Consider the following 25699-nt stretch of genomic DNA (forward strand, 5'->3'; position numbering starts at 1 on the left):
CTGTGTTGCATTGTATTACATTTCTAAGTTTACTAGGCTTCATCTTCTTGGTTATTTCGGTAAAGTCACGTAGAATGGAAATAATAAAATAATAAATATGCTAAATTCCTCTTGATATGCAATTTCTTTTGTCAAGGCGCCCTTCCTACCTCCATCCCAGCTTAAATAGTCGCTCCAAGCCTGGAGTGTGTCATTCAGACTCTGTCTTCTCGACAGACCTGTTCTTCACCTGAGGACGGCTGCTTGCGTTGTGGCCGAAACGTCGCGAGAATTATTTTATAATGTTTTATTTTTATTTTTTTATTATTTCCATTCTACTTGACTTACCGAAAGAACCAAGAAGATGAATTCCTGCAGTCATGAAAGCTTTAAATCGAAATTTACTAGGCTTGTTTTCTCAAACTTCCAATTTCTCTCCCCCTGCCGCTCTCATTGACATGCTAATTTCTCTGCCCCCCCCCCCTCTCTATATACTGTAATGCCTCGTCAGAGTCCTTGTTTCTCTGTCTGTGTGTCTCTCTCTGCGTCTCTGTGTGTCTCTCTCTGCTTGTGCCTGTTTCTCCCCCGTGTCTCTCTCCGTGTCTGTTTGTCTCTCTCTCTTTATGTCTCTCTCCGAGCTTACATTCATTCTCATCTGATGACGGTTGCTTGTGTTGCAATCGAAACGTCGTATTCTATTATTTATTTTATTTCTACGTGACTTTACCCAAAGAACCAAAGAGTAATTCCTGCAGTCACGAAAGCTTCAACTCACGATTTTTTTACTTGCATAGTAAAGTAATTGTATTTTTTTCTTTTGCTATACAGCCAGATAATACGATAAATCGCTAACCTTGAACACCCAGCCGTTCATAAAAGTTGAAGGCAGTATAGTACTATAATAATAGAGCAAGTGCAGAATCACTGAACCGGAATTGGTAGCTTGAAAGCATTTAGCGCGGGGCACTTGAAAGTGCGGGGCCCGTAGCAAATGCAACGTTTACTACGAGGATAATCCGACACTGAGCATCAATTACTGGGGAGACAAAGGCGACGCAGACATGGTTCTGACCCCACTGCCGCCTCATTCGTCATGCACGCCTCATAATAGGGTGCTCGCGAACAGCACCCGCCACAGCATTCTGCACGAGTTTTACGGGTCGACCGTAGATTTTGTTTTGCGTGCGAAAAGGCCGTGCGTTCTTGTTACACAGCACGCGCATCCTCAGCAACATCAACAACACGTGGAGCCATTCTACTTGCTCGGCCCTTTGCCCAAGGTCTGCAAGTGCGGAGATAGAGGAACGCTCACTCCTTTGCCCGCCACGTGCGTTTCAGGGACTCACCTGCGGGTGATAACGAGAGCGAACGGCACGCACATTTCATGGCCCCCATCCATCAATTTATTTGTCTTGTCTGTGCATCCATTCATACTTCCATTAAAACGTTCAGTCATCCACCCATCCATCCATCCACCCACCCATCCATCCACCCATCCATCCATCCACCCATTCATCCACCCACCCATCCACCCATCCACCCATTCATCCGATCATAATTCACTCCGCTGCGACTGTGCAATTGTCCTGCGGAATTGCGACACGGAAATGGATCTGGCATCGGGTCCCCGTGCCAGGCAGATGCGTCGTGTGTCGGGCATGGCATGGCTCGTGACAGATGCAGCAGTAGTCGCGCACGCCAAGCGTGCTGCCTGCCACACGCGCAACACGCGCTACTGGCACGCCGGGAATACCGACGCATACCCCCACGCACAGACAGATTCCCCGTGTAGCCCACACTGCCTTTTGGGGCAAGTGCTCTTAGCAAGTATTGATGAAAGCAGGCACGGCAACCAAAGTGGATAGTGTGGTACTAGCATGCCCGGCCGCCCGGCTTTGTCACCCCTCGTGCTGATGTATTAAACATTAGCACCGTGGTCCTCATTTAAGGTTGAATCAATGTATGTGGGGGGGGGGGGGGGGGGCGCAGGACCGGTTCAGATATCACTTCACCACTGATGTCAGCCGCTGCTGGGAATCGAACCCAGGTCGCCAAGGTTCACAGCGAAGTGCGCCAACCACTCTCCCCGCTGCGCCCACTCAACGTTCTCGGATATTTATCAAATAATAATGATGATGATGATGCACGTTATTGCACTGCAGCAATGAGGTGTAAACAGTCCGGTATTTATTGCAGGATTACGTTCATGTTTAAAACAATTAATTAAACAAAACAAATCTCGCAAAACTATTGTCACGACTACATTTTTTTTAAAAACAAAGACCTTTTTATTAAACATGCTATTCTTATAAAACTATTTCATGTAAAACTGCTATAAATTTTTTACAAAATTAGTTTTTACTGTAAAACGAGATGCTTTCCGTCGCCTGCTTTACAAAGCTAAAAACCACAAAGCCACGCGATTCCCCCAAGTACTGAGTAAAGCGAGCGGCGTTAAAAAAATAAAAGCTCACCACGTACTACGCGCGCGTGTCATGCATGTTTACAATTCATGTAAAATACTAAAAAAGAGTTCACAATATTGACCTAAGCTTGCTTACACACGAAATACTATTTTTTGGTTTTCCTTCCATAGACACTGCTGAAACCCAGGCCACCCTCGTAAGACAGCAGGCCAGAGGTGCAGCCCCCTAACTCCTTGCTCACACTACTGCTCGCAGCTAGAGCCTCCACTGCGAGCGAGGTCTTTTTGGCTATTCACCCGCATTGGCAAGGTGGCGTCTTGGAAGTCGTGGAAGTACCCACAGTTTACCCCACCACACGCACCCCTACGAATTAACTAAATACAGTGTAGCAATTTCTACCGCTGGGTGAACAAAGGTGGAATGGGGTGGTGGATTTCAGAATCTCGCACCCTTGGCTCAACTGCCGAGCCGGGAGATAAAAATCCAACCTCTGGATTGCAAGTCCGGCACGCTGCTGGCCGTTAACACCGCTGTAGCAGCTTCGTTCTGTCTCAAGTTGGCCACCAAAGAGGTTTGCTCGCTGCGGCAAGCCACCAAACTCGGCTCAGAATCCAGCGATCCGATCCCACGGGCCCCCCATGGCTTCGCGAGATGAAATTGCACGCGGAAAGCGAAACCCGGTTCCCCGTTCGATTCACATTGCTCAGCAGCAGGGGAAGAGGTTGCCGGGGGGAAGGGGGAGGGTGGGGTGAGGGGCTACTTGCGAATGGGACCCGCCGAGTTTAACGCGTAGGCTTTCGCGACCAATATTCATTCGTAATAAAGTAGTTTTTTTTGGGGGGGGGGTTAGACCGCGTAAAGATAAATGTGTCGTTAACTCACCAATGACCACCGGTCCCGGTACCTGGTGGTCATCGGTTACACTACAGAGAAGGGACTGCACAGATCGCCCCACCCCCCCCCCCCCAACTTTCAAGCTCAAATGCTGCAGCTGTGGCTACAACTACTGGATGCTACTGGCTCGGTAGCGGGCGCGGCGTTGTGGCGACGCTGTGCATCGAAATATCCCGTCGCCGGAACGGTCAGCGACGGACTGCAAACGGCAGCAGCGACCGTCGCCCCTTAATGTGCGGAGCCTTGGCAGGACCCTCCTGAAAAAGAGTCTCAAGACTCAGCGAGGCTTTCCTGGGTGAAGTAACGTAGTAGTAGTAATAAGAATACAGACACTAACACAGTACAAACCTTTAGAAATAAACAGACTTAAATACCATTTTGGCCAAAATGTTTGTACCCAACTACCTACAGTGATGGAGACTGCTGCTCGGAACGAACTCGCGATCATCCAGGTTCCTGGCTGTGATCACTGCACGTGACAATAAGTCCACAATCTCACCGGTCACAGTTAACGGTATATATATTTACGTGTATATAACACCGTGATAAAAACCAGCGACAACAATAGACTTCGACTGAAGAATAAAAATAACAAGTCAGATAGGCAGGCACATATAAATAAATAGAACTTGCAGTTAATGCAAAACTGTGCCCTAACCCAGCTTCAGTCATGAATTAAGGGGGTGGTGACCCTGGACAACAGCTTGATAACCCACGTGGATATGTATTCTTATTTATTTAAGATAACCAGGCTGGATGGCTCAGCGGTGGAGCAAGCGGCTCACGATTGGAAGGTTCCCAGTTTAAATCCTGCTTGGGTGTTGACTCGGGCACATCATCTGTCCAGAGTCGATCAAATGAGTGCCACTTTGTGGGAAGTCAACATTGGTCATTCTATAAATACACAAAACTGCGTCGTAGGTACGTGGAATTTCCACCACTGGCACGGGGATGTAAACAAGAAGGTGAGCACCACTTCAATGCTTAGTCTGGCAGAAAGTCACTGACTTCTTTTGACTTACGGTACCCCATGCTAGTTTCGCTGGAAGACTAACCCAGTCCACCTCCTATGGTATCATCTCCACTCGCAGAAGGCTGCAGAATGAATTAGATTACGTGGGGTATCACATTGTCCCAGGACATACCTCGATTTGTCGCCAAGCTTTGTGCGTGGCCTGGAATCGAACTCGGGTCGCCAGGATCACAGGACGGTGGTCGAACCACTCCACGCCACGCTCTCTCTACCACACAACCCACGGGGGGGGGGGGGGGGTCTCTCCTCCCTCAGCATCACCGTCACCTAATATTCATACTGCGCCTCCCATGGGGCACATCTCGGGGTGCCCTGCCACAGGGGACCCCTGGTGACAGCTGACCCTGTGTGCAGCACACTGCCACTGCAGCAGCGGTCAGCAGGTGACCACTGGTGTGCCAGGTGGGTTGCGAGTCTCTTGTAAAAAATAAAAAAAGATTGCAAACGTCGCCCGTGACGCCGGTACACCGCGGCGTACCCTCTTGTCAAACGACGTCACGGAATCTTTCAACGTCCAACGTGAAGCTGCCGGCGCTTCGGGGCATTTACGCTCGATTGTACACCGCCAGCATTGACCGGTGTGGGGGGGGCGGATTGCGGCTGCCGGGCTCGAACCGCGAACATCTGCGACAAGCGGCTGCCGCTCGTCCGCGTCATCGCCCTCCCCGTGGCTCAGCCGCCGCTGCCGTCGTCGTCGTCGTACTCCTCGCACGTCGCAACTCGCCGTCGCGACAGACGATCTCGCAACGCCGATGCGTCGCCGGCCTCAGCAGACGGCGCCGGGAAGCGGCGGCCGTGTCGGGTCGTCCGCCCGGCCGCCGCCGCGCGCCGCTCGGCTGGCCCTCTCCCTCACGGAGGCGCGCCTCTTCTCCGACTCCGAGGGGCCACTCGACTGCATCTCCATCAGCTTCGTTATCAGGAACTGCTTGTCCTTGGCCTCCTGCGGTTTTCGTGAATCGCGCGCACGTGCGGGAAAGGCGGTGCGCAAAGGGGGAGGGAGAGGGTGGTTACGTGGGTGGCCGTTCGCGCGATTGTGCCAATCACTTCCATTGAGGTGGGCTCCAAAACCTTGAGAATTAGAATCAGAATATTTATTTATACCGGCTGCACGGTCATCTCATGGCTACCGCTGCGGCCCAGGGAGGAGGGGATGACAGCGTTCACAAATCTACCCGATCCGTCATCCCGTGCATCCAAAGCGCCACCACGTGGTAGTGTGAGAGAATTAGCCGGGCGGTGGTGGAGGTGGTGGCTATGCTGCTGCACGCAGCGAGGATTGCACAAATGTTGCGAAACTGCCTTCCTCGTGGGAGTCGAGTCGGTGCTATAGCCTCGCTAGGCCAGGAGATGGCGGTAGAGCAAAAATGTCAACTCCACCTGTTCCATAATACAGTTTTTTTGTGTTAGATCGCGTAAAGATATACAAGTGTCGTTAAACCAGCTACCACCCGACACAGTCAATTAGTAAGGTTTGTCACGTAAACGGAACATGCCAATTCGTCACTAGTACGGCACACCGGTGTGTTGGAGAGCAAAGCCACAACATTTACAATCTGAATACGACGTTTGGCCAGTAATTACAACTATCTTCATCAGGCAACAGCCAGATTTTTATATTTACGCGATCTAACCCAAAAAACCTGTATTATGGATGATATCGGTCACGAAAGCCCACGTGTAAACTCCACCTGTTCCGTCCGTATGTGATAGACCAGAGGTCGGGCACAACCTGCGACTCCAGGGCCGCACGCGGTTCTTCAAGGACTGCTTCGTGACGTTACGTATGAAGGACCGTCTCGTAGTCACATGCACTGCGGCTCTTGAAATATTGCATTTCTGACCGAATTCGGAAGAAGAAAATGTCTCTTCTTGCTATTTTGGTTGCTGATCCCTGGGCCAGACCCGTGGCTGGCTGGGACATACATCTGTGGATTTTCCCCTGGGTGCTCCTGCTTCCTCCCACATGTAAACACTCATTAGTTGCAGGATAACACCACCCTAATACACAGAGAACAGCAGAGCTTGGGCAACTGTTGCCGCCGGCCAAGGTCTGGTCGGAATGGAAGAGTAGCCCAGAAATCCCCTGGAGGGGGCCCTTCCGCCAGCAGTGGCGAGAGCAAGCAGATGCAGGGGTTGCGCCTTGACCTTCATGACACAAAGCAATGATGCCCTCGTTAACACTGACAGCGGGAGGTGGGTGGAAGCTGCGCACGGGCAACCGTCACTCACCATGGCCAGCTGTTCCCTCAGCTGGTGGATCACTCGCTTGTGCGCGCCCGCCAGCGCGATGAGGTAGAACAACACAAGGCTGCATGCGTCACAAACGAGCACACACACGCACATTGAACGGCATGCTTGCATGTACATACACACAAAGACAAAGATCCCCCATGCAGCCTACACACCCTGCTGGGGCAAGTGCTGTTCAGGAGAACCCATTAAAGGCTGGCATGGAGCACGAGGTGGGTGGTGTGGCCGACACCAAGCCCAACCGGTCACCTTTGTCTCTCCGAGTGTTGATGTTTACATACTTCGCTGGGTACTCATTTAAGGCTGAGTGGACCTTGGGGAGGCCCAGGACAGGTTCAGATATTTGTCACTGGTGTTGGCTGTGAGCGGGAATCAGACTTGAGTCGCCGGGTTCGTAGCGCAGTGAGGAACACGGTGATTGCCAACTCCAAATCGATCCGGGATGGGATTTGGAGCCGGTGTAGGAGGGATCTAAGTAACAGGAGGAATCGCTTGGGAGCGGGGGCGGGAGGGAGGGGTGAAGGGGGATGGCCTCACCAGATGAGGATGAAGAGGGGCACGGCGAACGCCTCCGAGCTGAGCACGTTGAGCAGCTTCTGCGCCGCGGGTGGCAGCGACCGCATGGATGCGGGCACCACGTCCCAGACGCGGACCGCCCCACGGAACGGCCCGCACGACTGCGACGGGGCCATGCTGCTCACGCACACGCGCACAAACACGCGTGCGCACACGCGCACACACACGCGCAGAGACAAAGATATTCCTTGAATAGCTTTAACGGATACACGCACATGTGTACACATGCACAAAGACCCCCTGTGTAGCTTTTATCAAAGACAAGCACCCTCAAACACACACACACACACAAAGGTCTTATGTTTATCCATTAACAGACATACATATACAAAGATCCCCCGTATAGCCTTAACAGACTGTACGGGCAAGTGCTGTTAGCGAGCACATATGAAGGCCGGAACAGTCCACGAGGGGGTAGGAAGCCAGCACCACGCCCGACCACCGCCTTTGTCTCCCCTGTGGTGATGTTTGCACATTGCACCAGGTACTCATTTGAGGCTGAGTCGACCTAGGGAAGGCCCAGGACCGGCTCAGATAATCGTCACTGGTGTTAGCCGTGAACGGCAATCGAACACGAGTTGCCAGGTTCATAGCGCAGCGCGCTAACCGCTACACTATTGCTCCCTATATATATACAAAGATAAGACAAAAATCCCCCGTATAGCCTTAACAGACTGTAGGGGCAAGTGCTGTTAGCGAGCACCTATGAAGGCCAGAACGGTACACGAGGGGGTGGGTGGCCAGCGCCACGCCCGACCGCCTTTGTCTCCCCAGTGGCTATGTTTACACACCGCACCAGGTACTCATTTAAGGCTGAGTCGACCTAGGGGAGGCCCAGGACCGGTTCAGATAATCGTCACTGGCGTTAGCCGTGAGCGGGAATCGAACCCGGGTCGCCAGATTCATAGCGCAGCGCGCTAACCGCTGCACTATCGCTCCCCTTATATATACACACGCACACACACATGCACTCCCACTCATACAAAGAGAAAGATCTCTAATATAACCATACAAACTGTTTGGGCAAGTTCTGTTAGCGAGCACCTCTGAAAGCCAATAGCACGAGGGGGGTGGTGTGGCTGGAACCACACTCGGCAGCCTTAGTTTCCCCAGTGCTGATGTTCACACACCGCATTCCAGGCACTCATTTGAGGCTGAGTCGACCTAGGCGAAGCCAAGGAGCAATTCAGATAACCGTCACTCGTGTTCGCCGTGAGCGGGAATCGAACTCGGGTTTCCGGGTTCGTAGTGCAGCATGCAAACTCCACCGCACACTTACAAACGCACACAAAGATCCTCTGTGTAACTACCGAGTGTGCGGGATAATCAACTCAACCGGCAGCCACAGGCCGAATGGGCCCATGCACTAGGACACGAAGAGGCGGGGAGAAAATTGGACAAAGTGGAGCCCCCCCCCCCCATTTCATCCCTGGCACCAGGGGCCACGCTAACCATGGTATGCCGCTGGTGTGCAGGCCCCCATCCAGCAGTGGATCGACATAACAGCCGTACCCTAAGACGTTTACGACAGCCACTTCTCGATTTAAAGCTTTCGTGACTGCAGGGATTCATCTTCTTGGTTCTTTCGGTAAAGTCACATAGAAGGAAAATAATAAAATAATAAGAATAAAACATAATAAAATAATTCTCACGACGTTTCGGCCACAACGCAAGCAGCCGTCCTTAGGACGGCTGTTTTATTTTTATTATTTTATTATTTCCCTTCTACGTGACTTTACCGAAAGAACCAAGAAGATGACAGCCACTTCCCCCCATCCCTTTAATAGACCCTTTCCCCCATCCCCCGGACGCGAAGTTTAGTGGAGCAGGTGGTGGTCGTCCCTGGATGACGATGGTCACCTGGCGACGCTGTAGCCGACGGGCACTGCCGCCAGCACCAGGCCCAAGAGCAGCACGAGCAGGAAGAAGAAGTTGGAGCTGGAGGCGCGGAACGGGCGCACAGAGGGGAGGCAGTTCTCAAAGAGACTCAGCTGCACACGGAGACACAGACACACGAGAAACGTGGCACGTGGAGACAGGGCAACACGGAGACACGGACACACGAAAGACACGGCACGTGGAGACAGGGCAACACGGAGACACGGACACACGAGATACATGGCACGTGGAGACGTGCAAAAATGAACACATGTAGACATGGGCACACGGACACACAGACACACGGAGACTCAGACACGTGGAGACAGGGCAACGTGGAGACAAGGCAACGTGGAGAGAGGGCAACATGGAGACACGGACGCACAGAAACATGGACACGCACACAGACACATGAACACACGAACACACGGACACACGGCATCATTGTTACCGTTGTGGACAAAGTTAGAGAAAAAGACGTTTGTCGACTCCGCGACTGTTTGAGACAGTGATAACGACGAGGAGTGAACGCAAACCACCGAGCATGTCGATACCTACGACTGCTGTGACCGTGACGAAACGACATCAACACAAATCGGGTCCGACATTGCAGGAGACTGCAGCGCACCAATGAAGATCAAACACGGCAATTGGCCAAATACATTATGTATATAAGATTACCGAGTACACTGATTAATGGTGGCGTGATGTTAACTACCTCGCCTGGTAAACATGAGGTTGTGGGTTTGATCCCGACCCTAACGCCGATATATTTGGAGTTTGCATGTTCTCCCTGTGGTCATGTGGATTTATCTCTGGGTCTTCCGGTTTTTCCCTACACCTTTAGAAACACGTGTTTAGGGTATTTGCCTGCTGTAAATTTGAACACATGATCAGCCACTTCGTGGGGCTATCATTTGTGGCCAAGTCACTTGCGAAAAAGAGCTGTGTAGATATTGGTGGGTGGGGGGGGATTGGGCACACATATCACCGCAACGTTTCACAACTCAAGAGTGCTTAGGCAACCAGACTAAGAGAGAGAGAGAGACTCTGCAAAATCCACAGACTCACACTCGACTTGAACTCACTCCAGCGGCTTCATCGACCAGACTCAGTGGCAGATCCAGGGAGAGATCTTTAACTCGGTGACTCTGACTTAATCAACGTTGCCTGGAATCAAGACCCTTCCCTACCAATTCTAGATTTGAAGCTTTCGTGACTGCAAGGATTCATACTCTTAGGTCTTTTCGGTAAAGTCACGTAGGTAAAAATAAATAATAATAAATAATAATAGAAATAATAATAGAAATAAAATAATAAATCACGACGTTTCGGAGGCAACACAAGTCTCCGTCATCAGGTGGGACCGTCACAGCTAAATTTACTGTCTCAAGTGAGGCGAAATTCCAAAAGACAAGCTCTTAAATACAAGTTAAGGGGGAGAAGGGGGGGCTTATCTGAATGTGGTAGCCAATGAATAGAACGTGTTGGTGGGGGTGGGCGGGGCTAAAAGAGAACAATAGGTGCACTTGGGGTTAAGTTCCATTCATTGGCTACCACATTAAGATAAGCCCCTCCCCCCCCTCCCCCTTAACTTTAAGCGCTTGTCTCTTGGAATTTTGCCTCACTTGATACAGTAAATCTGGCTGTGACGGTCCCACCTGATGACGGAGACTTGTGTTGCCTCCGAAACATCGTGATTTTTATTATTTTATTTCTATTATTATTTCTATTATTTTTATTATTTATTTTTACTTACCTTCCCTACCAAGTCACCCCCCCTCCCCCTGCCACCCCCCCCACCACCAGCCATCCCCCCCCGATCCCCGCCGAGCCACACACACACAGCACCGCCGCATGAACCGACCTTCTTCAGGTAGAAGAAGATGATGTACTTGATCATGGCGATGAGGGGGATGAGCGGGGAGAAAAAGGCACCGATCCAGCAAATGGTCTGTGAGTAGACGATGGAGAGCACGTTCTGCGGGATGGAGAACTCCTGCGTGCCCACCAGCTGGACGATCTTGAACGGGCAGTAGGTCACGATGATCCTGTAATGACCACAGCAACAACATCAACAAACACAAGCCGGGCGGTGCTGGCAGAGGCGCCAACGGCTCAATGGAGTAACGAGTGGAAATACCGTTGCCCAAATGAATATAGGGTCACAGAACTCGGGAAATTTTTGGCGCCGGTTCTGGCTGCGTTCCCACTCTTGGCTGTGCATTCCAGCGCCTCTAAATCCGAAGCAAAAGCCGTGTTTATTTGTTGCTTGTTTTAGTTTTCTTCACAAAAGGGGTGCTTCAGAGGCACGCCCGTGCGTGATCACGGACGGAACTCACTTGCGTGGGAACTCAATGAACAGGACCATGGCCACAAAGATGATGAAGTCGAAGATGGTCAGCTTGTACATCTCCTGGCCCACGCGGTTCTCCCAACACTGCGGCGCAAGCACACAGACAAAAAGATCCCCCCAAAACAGACTGTCGGCAAGTGATCTTGTGAGCACCCATTTCGCTTAGTAAGACTCGCGTGGTGGTGTGGGGTGGAGGGTGTTCACACGTGCTTGTGGTGGTGTGATGTGTTTACACACAGTAGTGTGGTGCCTTGGCACTTGGTGCGGATGGCGTGAGTATGTGCATGTGACGTATGTCACTGTGTGTACATGCATGTGTGTATGCACGTGTGGTACAGGAGGACGTGGAGCTGAGTGGACTTGCCGATGACTGGTACCAGCGGTGTCAAGATCGGCCTCAGTGGAGGAGGCTCGCGAAGGACGCTACTGGGCAGTTGGAGGCAGTTGCCCTCCAACAACAACGGAGGGCGGAGGAGCGACGCTCACAACAACGAGCGGAGCGCCGGGTGGCTAAAGCACAGCAAGTTGGTACAGTAGGGGGCACAGGTGGTGCATCAGCCAGTCATCTCGGACATCTCAGTCAGTCGACCCGTGGCACCTGGGCCTGCCCCGTGACCTCCTGTCAGCGGGCGTTCGACACTTCACATGGCCTCAAGGTGCACTTGGCCTGGCACAAGCGTCGTGGTGACGTCACCGCCACTTAGTGGCGAATGGCGGTTGTTGTTGTTGTTGTATGCACGTATATATGCATATATATCTATGTGTGCGTGCGCGTGTCTGTGGGTGTTCCTATGTGCGTGTTTATGCCAATATCTGAACCGGTCCTGGGCCTCACCGAGATCAACTCAGCCTTAAATGAGTACCTGGTATAATAAAAACATCAGCATTGGAGAGACAAAGGCAGCCAGACGTGGTGCTGGCCACCAACTCCCTAATGTGTCACGCTGGCCTTAATAGGTGGTCGCTAACAGCACTTGCTCCTCCAGTCTGTTACAGGCTATACGCAGGATCTTTTGTCTTTGTGTCTGTGCGTCCTGCATGGCCGCGTGCGCATATGGACAGTTTATATTTTGTGTTGATGCGTGCGTGTGCGTGCGTGTGTGTTTGCGCGCACATACGGGATATGTTTGTGTGCGTGTGTACGTGCGTATGTGTACGTGTGTGCGTGGGTATGTGTGTGTGCACGTACGAGGTGTGCTTTGTGTGCGCGTGCGCACGTGTGTGTGTGTTTGTGTGCACACGCACGGGGTATGTCTTGTGGTTGTATCCGCACGGCTCACACACGACTCCGTCGCAGCGCACGATCTGGATCCAGAGGGAGACGAGCAGCACTGCGATGCTGGCGAGTTTCAGGAACACCGTCCTGGAGCACAAAGACAACGATCCCCCAAAGAGCCTTCACACAAGTTTTGGAGCAAGTGCTGTTATTGAGCTCCTTTGAGGGCCGGCAAAGGTACACGAGGGGGTGGGTGGACAGCACCACGCACCGCCACCTTTGTCTCCCCAGTATTGGTGTTAACGCACTCCACACCGGGTACTCATTTAAGGCTGTGTCGAGCAAGGGGGGGGGGGCGATTCAGATAATCGTCACTGGTGTTGGCCGTGAGCGGGAATCAAACCCGAGCACATCGCACTAAACGCTATAACTACCACTCCCCATACACATACACAACAACTGCCTTTAACCACTAAGTGGTGGTGACATCACCACGGTGCTAGTGCCATGCTAGGTGCACTTTAAGGCCACGTGAAGTATGGAAGGTGCCGCTGGAAGGTCATGGAACAGACCTTGGTGCCATTCGTTGACTAAGACGACTGACAGATGCACCAACTGTGTTCCCGACTGTGCCAACTCTACGCTCGTTGTTGTGAGCGTCGCTCCTCTGCCCTCCGTTGTTGTCTTTTACGAGGCCTCCTCCAGAGGCCTATCTTGACACAAAGACAAAGATCCCCCATATAGCCTTAACAGACTGTAGGGGCAAGTGCTGTTAGCGAGCACCTATGAAGGCCGGAACGGCACACGAGGGGGTAGATGGCCAGCACCACGCCCTTTGTCTCCCTGGTGACGATGTTTACACACCGCACCGGGTACTCATTTGAGGCTGAGTCGACCTAGGGGAGGGCCTGGGACCGGTTCAGATAATCGTCACTGGTGTTGGCCGTGAGCGGGAATCGAACCCGTGTCTCCGGGTTCATAGCGCAGCGCGCTAACCGCTACACTACCGCTCCCCACACACACATGCGTACATGCACGGTCAACAATCTACATTGTGGTGCGGACCGGATGAGCAGGAGCTTGATCTCGAAGTCGGGCGTGTAGTCCTCGAACGTGATGATGACCTCAAAGAGCACGGGCATGAGGAAGTTGGCGGCTGTGATGACGATCGATGGCAGGTACTCGACGACGAGGCTCACGATGAACCGGCTCTTCTGTTCCGTTGCCGCCTGCATGACCCCGCGAACGACACACGAGGGGGTGGGGGTGTGTGCGCGGAGTGTCGTGGTTAGCGCGCTGCGCTACGAACCTGGCGACCCGGGTTCGATTTCCGCTCACGGTCAACATCAGTGACGATTATCTGAACCGGTCTTGGGCCTCCCCTAGGTCGACTCAGCCTCAAATGAATACCTGGTGTGATGTGCAAATATCACCATTAGGCGTGGTGCTGGCCACCCACCCAATTGTGTGCTGTCTCAGCCTTCGAAGGTGCTCGCTAAAAGCACTGTTCAGGCCAGGGGTCAGCAACTAAATATTTTGAGAGCCGCAATGCATGTGAATAGAAGACGGTCCTCAATGAATAACGTTAAACCATATTGTTTTCAATCCCCTATGTCAAGAGCAGCACATGCACAAATCATCGTTGGGCTTCTAAATGTTCACCGCCAATCGAAAATAATTAGGAGGGGTTTTTGTTGTTGTTGTAGTTGTTGGCAATGCATGTGGCTTCGGTGTGCCAAGTTGCCGACCCCTGTTTTAGGCTATGGGGGAGGGGGGGGAGGATCTTTGTCTTATGTACACAGCCTGGTGCTGCTAGCCCCAGCGGTGCCGGTGGCACACGTACATGCTGCATGAGCAGCGCCTGCGAGTCGATGGTGGCCACGTAGATGCTGTAGAAGGAGGCTGCCAGCAGGCCGAGAACAACCACGTTGAGAAGCACGCGCAGCGAGTAGATGCGCAGACGCTCCATCGCGCTGCGCCCGCGGATGTTGCTCCGGATCTTCTCCTCCTCCAGGTCGGCCTGGCAAACGGAGAAGCGTCGTCAAATCCGTCAACGTCGTCACCGCCGTCACCGTTGTCACCGTCAGCGATGATCGAATCCCCGCTGCTGAAACTATCGCTTGTACCGCGGACCGGGTCACCATTCACAACACTCGCGTGTGCGGAACGAGGCAGGTAAGCCGCGAGGACCGTGCCAAGCCCTCCTGACTCCCCCACCCCCATGGTGATCACGCAATGTTGCGCCAACAACGGTTTCCAACGTTAAATTTCGATTTAAAGCTTTCGTGACTGCAGGGATTCATCTTCTTGGTTCTTTCGGTAAAGTCACGTAGAAGGGAAATAATAAAATATTAAAAATAAAACAATAAAACAATTCTCACGACGTTTCGGCCACAACGCAAGCAGCCGTCCTCAGGTGAAAAACAGGTCTGTCGGAAAGTCATTCAGACGCTGTCTTTCCGACAGACCTGTTCTTCACCTGAGGACGGCTGCTTGCGTTGTGGCCGAAACGTCGTGAGAATTATTTTATTATGTTTTATATTTATTATTTTATTATGTCCCTTGTACGTGACTTTACCGAAAGAACCGAGAAGAGGTTTCCAACGTTGTTGGTGCAACATTGCGTGATCACCGTTCCACGTTTACTGGGGGGGGAGACGCGTCTCACCTGCAGCTCGAAGCTGATGCTGCTCTGCTTGAGGGCGGCGGCGTCAGGGTCGCTGATGCAGAAGTCCCAGCCGCTAAACACCTTGTTGCAGTAGTTGCAGAAGCGCTCCTCCGTCTGCACCAGGCTGTGCTTGAAGCCCTCGGCCGACCTCAACACCATCGACAATCATCGTCAACAGCCGCCACCACCGGTGTTGTCTGCTACACCGACATTGTCCGTTTACTCGATGTCAGTTGTTTGCTAGATCATCGTCGTCACCATCATCATCAACTGTTCACTCGCTAATAAGCCTCATCATCGCAAGGTGTCGTGTGGGCTGTCCCGTTTACCGCTGAACTTCAGAACGTGCAGGCCGGTTCGGCGTTCATTTTATTTAGAGAGGGGCGCCAGCAGCAGCAGCGCCGCTGTTTTTATTGACGCCGTTACTCGCGCCGCGGAGAACCGCAACGGCACGGCCGCCGTCGCTCTGCGATAGCGGTGCCAGACTGGTGCCGCACACGCCCCTCCCACCGCCGCACGGCTTAGTGGGAGCCTCAGTACGTCTTCCGAATTGGAAGTCGTATCGGTGTAGTTATTTAATTTTATTTCTTCGTTGCAAGTTTGCCCGATCCAACATGATCAACCACCAATTGTAAATTTGATCGTCTCTTTACTACATCGTCATCTCACGTAATAATTTGGTTCACTAGGTCTTCGTTGTTTGTTGACTAGATCATCATCGATCATCATCACCACGATCCGTTGATGAAATCATCATGAACTATCATTGTCAACTCTCATCATCGTTAACTATCGTCACCAAATGGCTAATAAATTCATCATCATCATCAGTATACGATGCAAACCCATTATGCGTTGTGGAGAATTATGAGTCAAATACAAGCAGAACTCTGTCCCGTGTCTGCGCATATAAATAAGGAAATTAAGTTAATGAGACCCGGAAGATCGATTCCCACTCGCGGCCAACACCAGTGACAATTACCTGACTTGGCCCTGGGCCTCACCTAGATCAACTCAGCCTTAAATGAGAATCTGGTACAATAAAAACATCAGCATCGGAGAGACAAAGGCAGGCAGACGTGGTGCTGGCCACCCACTCCCTAATATGCCACGCTGGCCTTAATAGGTGCTCGCTAACAGCACTTGCTCCAACCAGTCCACTGAAGGCTATCCGGGGGGATGTTTGTCGGTGCTCGCTAACAGAACGTGCCTCAACCAGTCCATTAAAAGCTATCCGGGGGGATCTCTGTCGGTGCTCGCGAACAGCAATAGCCCCAGCATCAGTCTGTTGTAGGCTATACTCGGGGACCTGGTGTCTTGTTTCCGCTACTTGGGCGTCTACCCACCTCTTGACGATCCACACGAGGCTGAGCACGAGGTAGGCGAGCGTCGTGAGCAGGTAGGCGAGCGGGAGGTTGTAGCGCACGTCCGCTGGCAGGTCGTACGAGCCCGTGCCGTAGAACCCGTAGAAAAGGCTGGTGGGCTCCAGGAATCCCTGCCGTGCGAACGAGAGAGAACCCCTCCCTGGTGACGCTTCGTGCCCCAAGAGTGACGGGGCTCCTGGGTCCGATTCTCCCGACCCGGGTGCACCCTACCCCCCCCCTCCCGCCACCCCTTCTGCATGAGTTCTCCAGTGTTCTCTCATCGGTAAAACACCACACAAATGTAACTGGTGTTGGCCAAGCATCCCGATGCTGAAAATGTACCAGAAAATTTCTCAACTGGGATCACGCTCAGCAGCAACAACCCCTGCCCCCTACTGAGGAAACTTTGCAGCACCGGCACAATGCACAAGGGGGCAGTGTAGGCCAGCAACACGCCCTGCCGCCTTTGTCTCCCCAGCGTTAATGTTTACACAGCAGCAACAGGTACTAATTTTTAGGCCGAGTCGTCCTAGGGGAGGCATCGGGGCCGATTCAAATATTCGCCATCGATGTTGGCCGTGAGCGGGAATCGAACTCGGGTCGCCGGATTCGTCGTGCAACGTATGTACGAATGTAGAACTTCTTTTGCACCATACGTAGCCAACCGTGCTAATTGAAGGTGCGGTGGAAGGACAGTGCAGTACGCTAACCACTGTGCCACCGTTCCCCACTGCACCAACCTCAAATTCAAAAAGACAAAAATTCCCCATATAACCTATGAATGCTGGCACGGTACACGAGGGGGTGGGCGGCCAGCACCACGCCCAACCGCCTTTGTCTCCCAAGCGGCGATACTAACACACCGTACCAGATACTCATTTGAGGCTGAGTCGACCTAGGGGAGGCCTAGAACTGGTTCAGATAATTGTCACTGGTGTTAGCTGCGAGCAGAAATTGAACTCGGATCACTGGATTCATAATGCAACGTATGTACCAATGTGGAACTTCTTTTGCACCATACGTAGCCAACCGTGCTAATCGGAGGTGCAGGGGAAGGACAATAAACTAAACACAAAAAGCATTTCTAAAGAAAGAAGATTTCAATCTAGACGCACCAACAAATGCGCGCACAAACACGCACGTGCACAGCAGTCACATACCGTGCCAGAGAGCAGATCCAGGATGCGATGGTAGTAGTGCACCAGCCCGCTGTTTGTCGGGTCATATTTTGCACAAACTGAAAAGTGCAGAGATAAAAACATGAAACATAAATGTTAAATGAGCACGCAAACACACGGAGCAATGCGTGAGACATCTTTAAAAGCAAAAGAATACAAAATTTAACTCCTCGCGGGAGCCACCGAACAAATTCCTGTCCATGCGATTCGCAAAACTGCGCAAACCGCCTTCATTTCGAATCATCAGCCTGAAGGAACATGTGCGCTGGGGTATTTACTGAGATATTCCCTTTTTGTTCGTAGTCTCACACATCTCGTGCTTTGAACCTCTGCAACAAAAGTCATCGCTCGATTACGACCATTCCCTCAAGATCTCCCATTTCAAATACGCGCGATACGTCAACAGTAATAACGAGTGCTTTTGTTTTTATCGGAAACAGTTTGCATCAAACTGGCGAGACACAAATGTAATATGCGCACAGTTGTGGGAATGCCATGAACGTTTGGCTGCTTCTCAAACATAGGCTTCCATTCTTTTCTGTGCCAACATGCAGCTGCGGCCAACATTCTCTGTGACCGGTCCATCGAAGACATAATGCCACTTCTGAAAAACATCCCGTAAAGACAATGACCCGTTACTTCACATGCACTGGTGAAGAAAAATGGCAATTGCTCAAATATTACCTATTATATATACTGTATCACCTTAAGGCCACACAGTGGTATTGACAGACGTGTTGAGTATTTTTTTCTCCATCAGACCTTGGACGCTATGCAGGTTTCAGCGCGGTTAGTACTTGAAATGGGCACTGCCTGGGAATATCAGGTGTGGTTTGTATTGCTAGTTGCGCACCACTGCCAACAGCCGCATCACCACATAATGAATTTACCATACCGAAAAGACAGCTGCGGTTATTTACTTTTTGCGGCTTCAAAGAGCCGCACGGACGAAGCTGTGATGCTGTGATGCGAGCCAGATATGGGCCGTGAGTTGGATGCAGCGGCAGAGTCTGTTTGAATTGTGTCGCAGTGGTGTTGATGGCGGCAGTGTTGTTGATGGCGCGTGGCAAACAGCTCCATGTGAACGTTGGCCCAACGTTGGCATGTTTACCGGGTGGTTCCTATGGGGCTGTGGCTCAAGGTGGATCCACAGCTGAGTGATTGCTTATAAGTGGAAGGCTCTGTGACCACAGAGGTCCACTGTTTGTAGGCAAACAAAGGAAGACGAATAAACACACAGGCACGTCTGTTTGTTTGTTTCGATAAAAGGAGAGTGACAGTACAAACCTCTTTAAAAACACGTGCGGATCGTTGCATGACAACAATTAAAAGATTCTGCGGTAAAATCAACAGCCGTGTATTTATTTTAGAGATAATATAATTCGATCACGCATCGATAAAAGTATCCTTGCATGATCGAATTACATTATTTGTAAAATAAATGCACAAATTTTAGCGCAGCGATAAATCTCTTTTGCGGGAAACTATAAACAATCGCCCGATTTTTCGTATTTTTCCACTCTCCAGGTCAGGTCACGACCTCTCACAAAACAAACTTGTATTTTGGAACGAGGATTTTCTTTGCTTTCTAGTATTCTTTTTTTTAATGATTAGAGAAATGACAGACATTGTTGAATAAATCCAATAGCAATATTACGATGGTGATGACATATACTCTACCAATCTCAACTGGTCGACGTAAATCTAACGTTTTTAGGTGGCCGGGAGGCGCAGAGGTTCGAGCTCCGAGCTGGCACCATTGAGATGCTGGGTTCAAATTCAAGCAGACGGACGCGATTAAACCATCAATTTAACATTGGCTTGACACTGAATTTGGATATTTGGCCCGACTCTTAAGTGACAGATGGGAAAGTGCTGCCCTGTACTGATTTGCTTGATTGAAGGGATCTCAGAGGAAGCTCTGTGATATCTACTTCTGCATGCCGTTCTCGCGTGTCATGACGCAACGCCAATGGCACAATCAGGAAAACCATGATGGTGGGAAATATATGTATATTTGTTTTGGTATACATTTTATTTTTATATTATTTCACGCCGTCGACAGCGCTTACCAGGATTGATCGTCCGCTGTGCTTCTGCAGAGACGTTCGCGTTACTGTTTGCGTTTCTGTTCATGTCCGATGTGTCGTTGGTGGAGGCCAGGGCGGTGGTGGCCGAGGAGGAGGAGGGGTGGGCGACATGCTGCCCGACGATCGCTGGCACCGTGACGAAGCAGAGCATGAGAAGGAAGATGACGGCGTTGAGCACGACGAGGAACCTCAGAAAGGAGAAGTAGGCCTGGATCCCCGTGCCGAACTTTCCTGGTGTGGGCGGCGAACGGATAAACAGAGAGGCACGCTCGGCTGAGTTTGGACAGAAATACGTTTTTGATCTCCAGAGTACAAGCATGCCCGAAAAATAACCCGGGGGCGGATATCCCTTAAGCTGCACATAATGGCGGTAACATTTTTCAAATTCATTGGAGGAAAAAATAGGACGCTCCCCAAGTTCAAAACCTGAACGTGCAAAACGACGCTGACTGGTGCGAGCTGCATCCCCACGCCACACAGAAACGTCACGAACCAGGAAGTCCCAAGTTAGTACTGTAAAGAGTTGAAGGTGCAGCACTGCAATTTATTGCTCGCGCCACTGCCGGCGGAAGGGCCTCTACACGTGGGACCTCTAAGGAGATCTCATCTGTTGAGTGCCCCACTGGACGGTATGTTGGCCTACTCTTCCCCGGTGGCCAGATGTCTTGGAAGATGTGCATATTTTCTCAATTTACCACACCACCACACGTGACCTGCTCCTACTGTGGTTGAACCCATTTATGCCGCTGGGTGGGGCTTGGGAGGGTGTGGAATTTAAGGAACCTGCACCCATATTTTCATCTGCCACACCCATCACACCATGGTAGATTTAAGAATGCACCAACATTTCAGCAATTCAAGACAAAGAAAAAGACACCTCTCAGGGTTTGGTCACTCACCCTCAATCTGGTGGATTGAGGACCTCCAGAGCACTAGGCCCTTGAGCCAGGACTTGACCGAAGTGTTGAGGCGCTTGAGGCTCTTCCACTGACTGCGCTTCCAACCCTGCCACGTGGTCAGCTGCGCCGAGCTGTCCTTCCTCCGGGTCCTGTGTAAACGTGACGGCGCACTTCGTTACAAATCGGAGCACATGCATATTTAATAGATATATAGATACAAATAAATCCTTGTTGGGAGGGTTGACTCCGCTCATCATCCCTCCGGGGTTGATAAAAAAAAAGAGTACAGCTTTGCGGGGAAGTCCACCGTACTTTTTCTACGGTTGTCCAAATACCATTTATGATAAATCAATAAACATCTGAACTGTAGACATTGGCCTGAGTCAACACCTGAGTGATCAGTGAGTGGCATGACCAAACCATACTACTAAACAACCTCTGCAACTGCATTGTCCACATCTGAGCAAGTGGTAACACAACAAACGTGTCTGGCCATGCCCCTTTCCAGTATAAACCTGCCCCTTTTCTCGTTATCCCCCCACCCACATCGGGGTTGTGACAACCAATCATGTACAATACAATCAATCATGTACAACAAATCACGTGTACGCAAATGTGCAGCACGCGATGAAACACGATGCTACAAATCGCCAAGCGGGTCGACACTTGGAAGCCGAGTCTGCCTCTCTCCTGCGAGCAACCGGTTGCAGAGACATTGAACCGATCGCTCGGGGCGTGGAGCTACCGCCAGAGGGAATTGCTCACCGCTCCACCCTCTTGGCGGCCATGCACACGGTGATGTCTCGCACGGGTGCCGGGGCGGCCTGCGCCACGCCGGCGGCGTTGGGCGCCGAGTCGGTCCCGTCGCCGGCCGTGAGCTCCGAGGCCAGCGAGGCTCCGCGGGCGCGGGAGGTGCTGCGTCTGCGCGCCAACGTACGCGCGCTGGCGCGCCGGGCAACCCGCAGCGTCATCGTCATGGTGCGGTAGCTCGGCAGCTGGCGCAGGACCTCGTTTGCCAAGGTGCCGTCCGTTCCGCCTCCGCCATCACCGCTGAATACGTCGTCTGCAAGTTGTATGACAGTGGGGGAGAGACGGACACAAGCGGCATTGGAGTCACTCGTTTTCTGATGCTGTGCCCGCTGCCCTGCCCATCATTCTTAGCTGAAACCCAATTCCACAACATCTGGGCATCCCTTTTGTTGGTTTGGCCAAGTCCACTAATTGTTAGTGTTTGGATTCTTATGGGAGGAAACCAAAGAACCTGAAAAAAACCCACCACACAATGGAATGGGAGACACTCAAGTAGTCTGCGTGAGTTCAAGAGTGCAGTGCTGTATGTTTATTTCCTGGCCACTTTGCCAACCAAGCCCAAACAACACCTAGTATTCAAAAGCTGTATTGTACTGTACAAACCACGCTCATCCCTGCTTGGCTTCTTGGATCTGATGAGATTGGACGCATTCAAAGTTATTTGATTGCAAGAAATGTTGTGGTTTTAAGCAAAACATCTTATAAGTGTAAACAAAAAATTCAAAGCTAAAAGTGCATCTCTGCAATTATCCGCTCGCAGCACTGCTGGCGGAAGGGTTAAACAATGTCTCTTGACACTCCGCTAGAATATCCAAATACCTGCGTCTTATAACGTAATTGTCCGTTTTGTATACGAAGCAGTGGTTAGCGTATTGTTCTATGATCCCGATGACTTGCGTTCGATTCCCTGCCACAGATAACATTCTTACAAAGGGCAATGTACGGACTTCATTGAAATTTAATTCCCCCACATTGCCTTTAGAAACCATTAGGGCAAGGGCTGTCAGCAATGACCTTTGAAGGCCAACACGGCACACGAGGGGGTGGGTGGCCACCACCAGGCCCTGCCACCTTTGTCTCCCCCACTGATAATTGTTACACACCACACCAGGTACAGTACAGTACTCATTCAAGGCCAAGTCGACCTAGGGGAGGACCAGGACCGGTTCAGATATTCGTCACCCATGCTGGACATGAGTGCAGCGTGTTAACCACTGCACGACTGCTCCCCAGTTGGGAACTGTGAATAAGGAGTGGATCGACAAAGGTACAGCAGGCTTTACACACACCACACGCGCTGACCATTGCACGCTCTAAACAGGAAACAGCTGCGGGGCATTGAAGCAACCAGATAAGCGTGGCCATAGGTTTCACAAGCCAGGACACGCTAATATGCACAGCTTCTTAAAGGCTCAAGAGCCAGCACGTATTCACCGGTGGCAATGACCCATAGCCATTGCAAGTGTAGTGTCATAGCGCCGGCTGGTGGACAGCAGCGGCAACTGTGGTGGACAGACAGCGCACACGCCGGTGAGGGTGTGCGCGGTGTGTGGGCAGAGGGGGGGAACTTGGGCAAGGATTCACGGAGGACCCCATCTGGAGGCACCTGGAACCTGCTGGCGGGTTCGAGAAGGGAGGCGCGTTCAGGGCGGAGCCAGGCCGCGCTGGGAGCATAAAAGGAGCCGGGAGCGGGGAGCTTGAGGCTGCCGGTTCTGGGAATGGACTCATCTCGTCGTCGCTGTCGTCTGATCGCCGTCGTCGCTGAACGTCTCCGCTAGACGTTGCGCTACAAGATCGAAGTTGGCTATCTCAGTCAGCGCCGTCAGTCTTAGACGGCTGGTGTTGTGTACAGGCCCTAGGCTGAGAGGATGTGGACGAGACCGTGGAAGTTGTTAATAAAGGTGTCTCCTACAAGCTCTGTCTCTGAATCGTTGACACTACACAAGTATCGATTGAGTGAAAATAACCATATCCCCCAAACGTATTCCGATTGTGCTCTTGTGGCCCTGTAAGTCAACGTCTCACTTGTCCTGGTCTCTCGGTGCGGGTTCAAGCGTGCACTGCTCCACGCATCTCTTGTGACGAAACAAATTCTCCGATGATTTATCTCCATTTTATTTTGTAGACATTCCATTAGCCACACTGCAGGGCGATAACGATACACAGAAGCATCTCCCCTAGCCCATAGCTGTCCCCTCTACGGCAGTGGCGTCCTCCTGGTGGACTTTAATGCGGCCCTTGACGTTCGACGACCCGAACAATACACAAATTAGTGAAAACACCCCTATCATCATCTTCATCGTGTTGTCATAACTCCCCCAGTGATGATGATATCTCATCGGCAAAAGTGTGCACCCACCGCACCACTCTGAATATTAGTTAACAACTGTTACAGCAAGATATTTCTTTTCTAGACTCCCCACGAACTAAATAAGAAGGCCATTTTGGCGGAGTACAGGGGCGGAGCGATATTGGTTCAATGCAAGCAAGCTTCCTGTGTAACGCCGCCCTAAAGCACTTGCCCCGAAAGGCTGCGTAGGCTACACGGGGGACCTGCGCCTCTACTAAAGTTACGCGCAGAACACATCCGCTTGCTAAGTTTCGCTACTTTTGCTGAGCACATACCATAATGTAACGAAATGTTCGTACCGCAATGCTCCTGAGCGTTGTTAGCTGTTAAACACGCACGTTTTTGTACGGTTTACAAGGATGCGGTATTATGTAATGCAGTCTATACAAATAAATACAGTACGAAACGATCGTTTGCGTGTGTGTGAGAATCTTTTCCTGGGCCTTCCCTGGGTCGACTCAGCCTTAAATTGTTTAAAACAGCCGCTGTGTGGATGTGTGGATGTGTAAACATCGGCACCGGGGAGACAAAGGCGGTCGGGCGTGGTGCTGTCCACCACCACCACCTCGTGTGCCAGTGCCGGCCTTAATAGGTGCTCGCAAACAACACTTGCCCCAACAGCATGTTCATCCTTGTTCTTTGACGTGTGTACAATGTGTAAGCAGGCACTGTAACTCACCATTGCCTTCGCTGGCTTGAGTCGAGCTGACGGATGCCATCGCTGGCAGCTCTTCCACAGACGACACGGATATCTCACACCACTTTACTAACAAGATATTAACTTTATACACTACGCTACAATACTAATCATTCGCCCCGTGTCTCTCACGCATGTGCCGATTACTCTCGGCGCGTGTAGCAAAGCAGCGCTTCAATTGACTGCGCAAAGCTTCAACTCGTGAAGACGCTGGGGGATTGAGCCACACTCGTGTTGTTTATCTCTCTCTTGATCTGTCTCTCTCTCCTTATGTTTGTTATCTCTCTTGTGTTATACTACTAACCAGTCGATGTATCCGTCTCGCAGCACTGTACCGTCCTCGAGAGACGACGGCTGCGCTCACTCACTCGCTCGCTCCTCCCTCTGCACACACCTCGTGGTCCTACCCCCCCTCTCCTCCTCCTCCTACCTCTCGTCTCTTCAGTAAGGTCCCTTCCTTCCTTCCTTACTCGTTGGTTCTTTCGGTAAAGTCACGTAGGTAGAAATAAAAAAATTATATTATTAGAAATAAAAGATTATTATATTATTAGAAAAAAAAAATATTATATTAGAAATAAAATAATAATACTTTATTTTCGGTAAAATCACGTAGGTAGAAATAAAATAATATATTATTATACTGTATTATTATAAATAAAATAGTACTTTATTTCTACCTACGTGAAATAAAATAATATAATATTTTATTTTAAAGTCACGTAGGTAGAAATAAAATAATATAATAATACTTTCTTTTCGGTAAAGTCACGTAGGTCGAAATAAAATATATTATTTTCCTTTATTATTTTATTTCTACATACGTGAAATTAAATATTATATTATTATGTTATTTTATTTCTACCTACGTGACTTTACCGAAATAACCAAATAATATGGATTCCTGCAGTCACGAAAGCTTCAATTCTAGATGAGGACCCTTCCCCTCCACCCTCTCAGCAGCCCCCACTCTGCCCTTTCAGCTCTCCTCCTTTCTGCCCCCCCCCCTTCTCTCCGCTCTCCCCCCACCACCACCAA

At 51.0% G+C, this 25699-nt stretch overlaps 1 protein-coding gene across 1 annotated transcript; it reads right to left on the minus strand.

Annotated features, from left to right (window-relative positions):
- Positions 1-2156: 2156 nt before the first annotated feature.
- Positions 2157-25449, minus strand: TMC7 (transmembrane channel like 7). The gene is made up of 16 exons (XM_061569801.1): positions 24647-25449; positions 21573-21870; positions 20808-20956; positions 19891-20139; positions 17801-17877; positions 16623-16771; positions 15277-15424; positions 14452-14628; positions 13674-13837; positions 12638-12755; positions 11379-11476; positions 10904-11087; positions 9019-9149; positions 7120-7275; positions 6562-6640; positions 2157-5272 (listed from the first exon to the last, which is right to left on the minus strand). The coding sequence occupies exons 1-16, from the start codon at positions 24684-24686 to the stop codon at positions 5099-5101; spliced, it is 2391 nt and encodes a 796-aa protein (XP_061425785.1). The 5' UTR covers positions 24687-25449; the 3' UTR covers positions 2157-5098.
- Positions 25450-25699: the final 250 nt, after the last annotated feature.

This window comes from Lethenteron reissneri, chromosome 44, assembly GCF_015708825.2.
Source record: "Lethenteron reissneri isolate LAM-NWPU_2019-01 chromosome 44, ASM1570882v1, whole genome shotgun sequence".
Lineage (NCBI taxonomy): Eukaryota > Metazoa > Chordata > Hyperoartia > Petromyzontiformes > Petromyzontidae > Lethenteron > Lethenteron reissneri.

Excerpts from the sequence above, each read along its gene's own strand:
- TMC7 (XM_061569801.1), bottom strand. The coding sequence starts at position 24,686 with ATGGCATCCGTCAGCTCGACTCAAGCCAGCGAAGGCAATG. Across the intron at positions 20,957-21,572 it reads GCCGCCAAGAGGGTGGAGCG|GACCCGGAGGAAGGACAGCT; the intron begins GTGAGCAATTCC and ends ACGTTTACACAG. Across the intron at positions 9,150-10,903 it reads TCTTCTTCTACCTGAAGAAG|CTGAGTCTCTTTGAGAACTG; the intron begins GTCGGTTCATGC and ends CTCCGTGTGCAG.